A 6,853-nucleotide genomic window follows, 5' to 3' on the forward strand; every position below is an offset into this window, starting at 1 on the left:
TTTCATCTAAGACGCAGAAACATTTGTTTACATTGATATTTTAGTAACTATTAAATTACTGTAAAATGCTTGATCAGTAATGCAGAAGCAGATTGCAGAGACGAAGTTATTATCTCATTTTAACTTTTGATTGCGCCAACGATCAATAATTCATCTAATGCCATGGAAATGCTAATTATACGCTTTTATAAAAACCTCATTAAATGAAGCTGTGCAAATAAAGTAATCGAATCTGGTTAGCTCCTTTAACATTGTGTCTGGAATTTTTACTGTAGTTATTGATCAGCTAAGGAGTTCGTGCGTAGAAGCAGCAGATTTTCGCTACAATACACACACCTTAGGACAGGATGTGGATGGTAAGAAAATAACTTTTACCTAAAATAATACTATTTTCTGCACAATAAGTACTTGTTAAAGTTATTAAAAAAATCATAATCTTTTAGTCATTCTTACTAGTACAAGTACGCACTCCAGGTGATGACCCAATCGTTATCAATGATCTATCCTTTTGCAATGGTCCATGAATTCTCCCACTGAATAGAATGCAATGCACTACGTAGCACATCAAACGAGCTTTAAGTTTTGATGTATATATTTTTGATCTTAGGCCATCATGAAGTATATTGAGTATCTTTCGATGGCAGTAGTGTAAATACGGCAGTAGGGTGAGGGCGCTACGAAAATTGCTTCTCGCCCTAGTCTTGTACTGCTGCACTGCTCTACCCTGCGTTTACATACACTTCCGTTTACAAGTACAAGCATGGAAGTGTGCGCAGCCCAAGCAAGATCCCTGAAGACCCCTTCATACAACTATCCAAATTTTAATTTATAAACTATACGAATAGACTTTTTCTGCAGGCTCTAATAAAGTTTTTCTAGGGTCAACTAATCAAATAACACAGGATAAGTACGGGTAAATAAGGCCAAACTAACTCATTAATCGCATTTAATTTGAAAATCATCAAAGAACAATACTTGAAGCAACTATTGCATACACACTGCCAATATGGTAGTTACTATATAAGCCTTTATAATGGTGTAATCTTTTGAACTTTGTACATTAAGAAAGTCAAAGTTCGTAAACTGTAAAAGCTTATTCAGTTCAGAAGCATTAATCTTAATTAAGTATACATTTTAAAATTCTAGTAAACATTGGTTTCCAAACTCTAAAACACCAAATTTTTATGTAAATTGATCAAACCAAATACTTCAAATAATTGCATACCAGTCTAAGTATGTTTTTTCTATAGTATAAGTTAGTAAATGTAAATAATTGCACTTTACCATACTTATTTCCCTCAATGACTTGAGATATATCCTAAGCTCTCATTAACTGAGAGATGTCAGATAAATATAGCACAGTTTTTAACTTATGTCTCCTACGATGTTGAAAGTGCAGGCGTCCCGGTCCCGACCCGTACATTGTGGGATGGCGAGATTATAATCACTTCTGGGCGGTGTTATCTTTTATTCTCTCCCCTCCTTTCTTAGTAATCATGTGAGAACCGTAAAGAGAGATAAAACCTCTGTAAAACAGAACCGAAAATATTTACTAACAGGAGTGAAATATTTACTGCATGTACGGAACAATCTACAGGTTGGTATAGTCACAAATCAATTCATCATGTTTATTTTTCTCATTTATTCACCCGTTGTCTACATGTGTATATTTGTTGTTCCTTTCTGAAGTCATTATATTGTATATCTGTTTGTTGATTCTTAGTTATAATATATTAATAACACGTATTTCTTGGTAATATTTACATGTAAATAAGTACCGTATTGCTTGTATACTATTTAGTTTGATTTTTACTCAATAAATGAACTCATCAAACTATTGGCTACTTAATACAGACAATCACATTTGTTATAAAATTTTCTACCTCATTAGTAAGATATTTCAACAAATATTTTCGTCATTTGTGTAATTATTTATATCATACTCAAAAATAAAACTATTTACAACACTACCACTAGTTATTATATACGTAACTAAATAATACGTGTTACAATACACCTTATAATCACAAGCAACCACACATAACTCCGGGTAAAAAAGAATAATTTAGAAATCTTAACTTCTTTCTTGTTCTAAAACAGTTCAGACGCGGACGCACTAAATCATAAATATTCTCTTTCTTTAGTTACTTTTGGATAATTTATTCCTTTTACGCAATCACTTGGCTTCTTTTTAATTTTTCGTATTATACATTTTGGTAACTATTTCGTACCTACAAGATCAAAATGGCATTTATGGTGTTTGGTCTCTTGAGGAACTTGAATGATTATGGGAAGTTAATGCAAACTTAAACTATGGCCCTAAACCATTGCATTTGAAGTTAGAAAACTAAATTGCAGGTACCTACTATATTGAATGCAGCTCAACTCAATGATTCTGCCCTAGTTAAAACTCCTGGAATTTATAGAGCATAGTGTATTATAGAATATGAATGATGAATATAGTCCAGCACTAAGTTATAGCAATGGCAGCACCTATTACCATTTTGAATAAGCTATCCACCAAGTTACATCTGTAGTAAGAACGTCTCGTGGTAATTCTAGGTTAGATTTCGTAGCAATTATGGAGTTTCTCAAATAGGAGAAGTTGATTCGTGTAATAAAGGCTAACTGTTTAAAACACACCCGACTTCAATGTATTTGAACTTAAGTCAGTACTATATGGACATTTCATTTATGAAAGTTTATCATACTTAATATTAGAGTTTATATTCACTGAACGAAAGTTTTGGCGAAATGTAAGTCATGACTTCCTCATGATTAATAACTTTCGTGAGAGTACATAACGACCGTACATTTGTTTGCCCTTTTTCTGAAGACTGGTAATTCGCAACCCATCTGACTATACATATCACAGCTGTTATACCGTGGATTACACTGACCACTCTATCTCTGTCTAATTTGTATAATTAGATTGTATAATTTGTATAATAATTTCTAATAAATTTATTAACACTGCCCCTTCACATTCATTTTTTTCAGTGACCTGTTAGTGTATAGATCAATAAACCATATAAACCAGATCGTGCAGAAGTATATTTTTAAATTTTAAGCTGAGAATAGCCAAAGAAACACCTTTAATGTCTTCATTAGACTAAACTGGGATAAGTTACTTTAAGAATGTTTATTTTGTTTTATATATTGTGTTAAATATCTTGTGTTGATATAAATTGTTTGGACACTCTGCTAACACTCTATTCTCATAACATCAGCTTAAACTTTTGCGGGCAAAAAACAACCAGACTCTACACTTAGACTATTACGGAATAAGTAACAAATTTTCTAGTAAATTTGTTTTACTAGCATTTATAGTTCTAAGACTTGAGATCGGATTTTTACTGTTGTCGTTTTAAAGAAACTATTCTGTAGCGCATATAATTAAAAAAATTGTAAATGTAGTTGTTCTTTATTATTTATTCATTATTTTACATTTAAAATTGTGATCCACTGGACAGTCATAGCTTTATAAATGATTATGTAATCATTATTACGTAAGTTTAAAATTACGTACACAATGTATCACTGTTTATTGAGACGTTAACAACATGAATAGTTGCTTATGATATAGATTCTGTAATACCTACGTGCTAATCTTCCAAAAGCAATAGTACTAAACAAAAACCTTAACAATTATTTTTCCAAACGTATCATGTTTTCTGGGACCACCTTGTAATAATGCTTTTTAATTTAGCTTCTACATCACCTTTATTAACATTTGTGATGCAACCATAATTTTCTGCACATCATGTTCAAAGTAGAACTATTAAAACTGTGAATACTTAGTTCTCATAATATGTCGCTAGTGCCATTGGATGCAAATATGGTCCAGCAAACGGATTTGATACTGGCTCATATGGTGTATTCGGAGGTACACTGGGTGAGTTGGATCGCGTACTGGAAGCTGTAGAGGATACATTTGGTAGGGGATCAGTTACTCCCCAATACGCTGGTGAAGATGAGGAAGCGGTGTTTGGTGAGAGAGCTCTAGTACTACTATGTGGAAAAGTCATCATGGTAGATGATGTAAAATCTTGTGGCGGGCACATGTTGGGTGAAGGAGAGCTTGATGTCCAGTTTGGACATGTTGGACGCAAATCTGGAGTGGACTTTGATATATGCTGAGAAGATGTGATTGGATGTTCTGGCTCATGACTGCTTACATCTTCGTGAGAACCCGCAAATTTACTGACCACCTTCACTCCTAGTCTGCAACGTATTTTTATTATAAATTTCAGAAATTCACATCTTTCAACAGTTGTAAAAAAAGTTATTTACACTTGTTGAGTTAGATTATTACAGTTACACTACTGCCAGTAATGTTGCTCTACTGAAATAATATATGAACACAACTCAGATATTCCAAACAGTAAAGGAACACTTTACTATGCGCTCAACAAATATGTAACAATCTGCAGTTTCATGTGCACATGTATTTTCATTTAAAATTTTGAAATTTAGGGAGGTTTTCATATTGTATATGTTTCATCGCTATTGAGGAATGCCAAAGTAGTATTCCTAATTTACTTTAAAAGTAGAAGAGACTTACATATTTCTAAGTAAATTCATGGTCATATTTGAATTGCTAAGAACTGTAGTTGATATAAAAATTATTCTGTTTTGTATTTAAGGGTAACATGTCAAAATTTTTTTATTTTATTAATTTTTATTTCATTACTTTATTATCGGTCACTTTAAACCATGGTTTTAGGTACTGGTAGTACGCGAAGGTATCACATACACAATTTAAAGAAAGTTAGATTTAAAAGTTTGTCTATTAAACGTGTACATTGTCTATTCCGCAGCTAAACGACTAGGAGATAATCATTCATCATAAAAATATGTTTTGTAACAGATATTTACTGAAACTACAAACATGTTCAGGAATATAATATGAGTAACACAAGATTCGCGTTAATATACAGACATGGCGAAGAAATAATAACAAAAACATGACTATAAACATTTTAAAATCAAACTAATTAAATGTTTACTCACTTCGCACAACTTATTGTGGTAGTCACAGCATTGTGTGGCATAAATACAGTTTTCATCACTGTTTTCACAATCTTTTTGCCCGAAGAATTATTTTCTTGCTGCTGCGCCTCTCTAAAAACATTAATACTATTAAACACCTAAACAGAGATATGAACAAACTATACAAGTACCACATGTTATGTGTATGATCTAAAGACTTTAGTTTATTGCAAAAAGATCGTTTAAAGCACTTAAAATATGTTTTGATATTTTTAAAAGCAAATTGTTATTTACTATAGTCACTAGTGTCCAAATGTTTTGTTTCTTGGGATTTATTGAAGTACGTTGACCTAGCAACAGACACATCTCTATAATATTTTTTAAATACTCAGTAAATATATTATTTAAATTTTTTTGTAATGTAAAAATTTTTAGCAAAATGCAACTAATGCAATAATCAGATCCTCAAGATGTTTTATCATAATATTTATTATATGTATTCAATATAAATATTTCCCTATTAGAATAAAAGCCCAAGATTATTTAAACCAATTCAAAATGGTTTTTGGGAGATACAATTCATTGTATAGTTTGTTACTTCTTAAAATGCTAAAGACCTGCCGTCTTCACGTGATGATATTCGAAAAAAAAACACAGCTCGAAATATATAAAAACTGTATTATTGCATTCTATATTATAACACATTTTAAAATGTCGTATAGCATTTTTGCAGAATCTTAGAAGGGTTTTGACAATTAAGGTCATCGAGCGAGATGTTTAATCAAATTATAATAAATATGTTTGAAGAGACAATATACAAAGGTTAGACACACTCATAGTTAACACACAAAGATTAGATTTAATGTGACAAAGAAAATGTAATAGAATGAAAAGTGTCGGGCTACTTAATCGTTTCTTTTGGCTCTTTAGATATAGACTACACTTTAATTAATTTTTTGCTCAACAATCGTCTCAAAAAAATAGATACTGGGCTAATACTGTTATTATAAAAACAAAACTTTAACTTTCTGTATTTTAATTTATAGGGTCTACTTCCTTTTAAAAATAAAAGCAATAACAAATTAAACTGTTGTTATTCTTTGCCAGAAGTGTTTATGTATGCATGTGTCGACAATAATATGAGTGATTAATACATTTTTAAAGCGTCTTCATTTAATACACATATTCGTAAAATAAACATCACGTTAAAATTAAACACTTTATCATTCATAGTAAACCAAACTATTGTTAAAACATGAAAATTAAAAGTGACAGAACATTTGCAGAAATGTACAGTATTTTTTGGGGTTATATTACTTTTACAAATCTAAAAATCTGCACTCGGAAGATCAATTGATCGCTTTTTGATGTCCTGTCCAGGGACAACGTGTTACTATTTCCACATAAAGAAGTTGAAAAACTTTTTGTAAAAATATAAATCTACAGATTTCATGACAGTTATTGAATTTTTAATACGTATAAATGAAGAATTATAAACTCGGAAAATGTTACCTTCTCTGACGTCGCCTCTCCCTGCGGCCCAGCATGTTGTGAACAGATACAATTCAAGTACTGACGTTATCAGTTGTCCCAGTGTGGGTTGCGTGTTTGCCAGATTGCCTCCTCTCCGACGCAATACCGGATATCTTATCTGTGTAAGGTTTATCGATTGAATGGTTACCACTCATTTTGTGATAAGTACATACAAATAACCTGAAGGGTAACCTGTTCTGCGTTGGGACGAAATTTTAGGCTAAATAACTTATTGGAATAACCACGATGAATAATTATTTTGTGTAACAGTCATATTAGTTGAAGATTTCGAAGTTATTCTGAATTTAACAGGGATAACTGTTCAATA

General features: G+C 31.5%; 1 protein-coding gene across 1 annotated transcript; it reads right to left on the reverse strand.

Annotated features, from left to right (window-relative positions):
- Positions 1-929: 929 nt before the first annotated feature.
- LOC124371011 (putative protein TPRXL) lies at positions 930-6,643 on the reverse strand. Its single transcript, XM_046829323.1, has 3 exons — positions 6,505-6,643; positions 5,014-5,124; positions 930-4,224 (listed from the first exon to the last, which is right to left on the reverse strand). Exons 1-3 carry the CDS (start codon positions 6,537-6,539, stop codon positions 3,798-3,800), a joined length of 573 nt encoding a protein of 190 aa, XP_046685279.1. The 5' UTR covers positions 6,540-6,643; the 3' UTR covers positions 930-3,797.
- Positions 6,644-6,853: the final 210 nt, after the last annotated feature.

The sequence above is a fragment of the Homalodisca vitripennis genome, chromosome 1 (genome assembly GCF_021130785.1).
Source record: "Homalodisca vitripennis isolate AUS2020 chromosome 1, UT_GWSS_2.1, whole genome shotgun sequence".
Taxonomy (NCBI): domain Eukaryota; kingdom Metazoa; phylum Arthropoda; class Insecta; order Hemiptera; family Cicadellidae; genus Homalodisca; species Homalodisca vitripennis.

Bases quoted from the DNA above. Each gene is read 5' to 3' on its own strand.
- LOC124371011 (XM_046829323.1), bottom strand. From the start codon at position 6,539: ATGCTGGGCCGCAGGGAGAGGCGACGTCAGAGAAG. The intron at 5,125-6,504 runs GTAACATTTTCC...TAATGTTTTTAG, and splicing joins GAGAGGCGACGTCAGAGAAG to AGAGGCGCAGCAGCAAGAAA. The intron at 4,225-5,013 runs GTGAGTAAACAT...AATACGTTGCAG, and splicing joins ACCACAATAAGTTGTGCGAA to ACTAGGAGTGAAGGTGGTCA.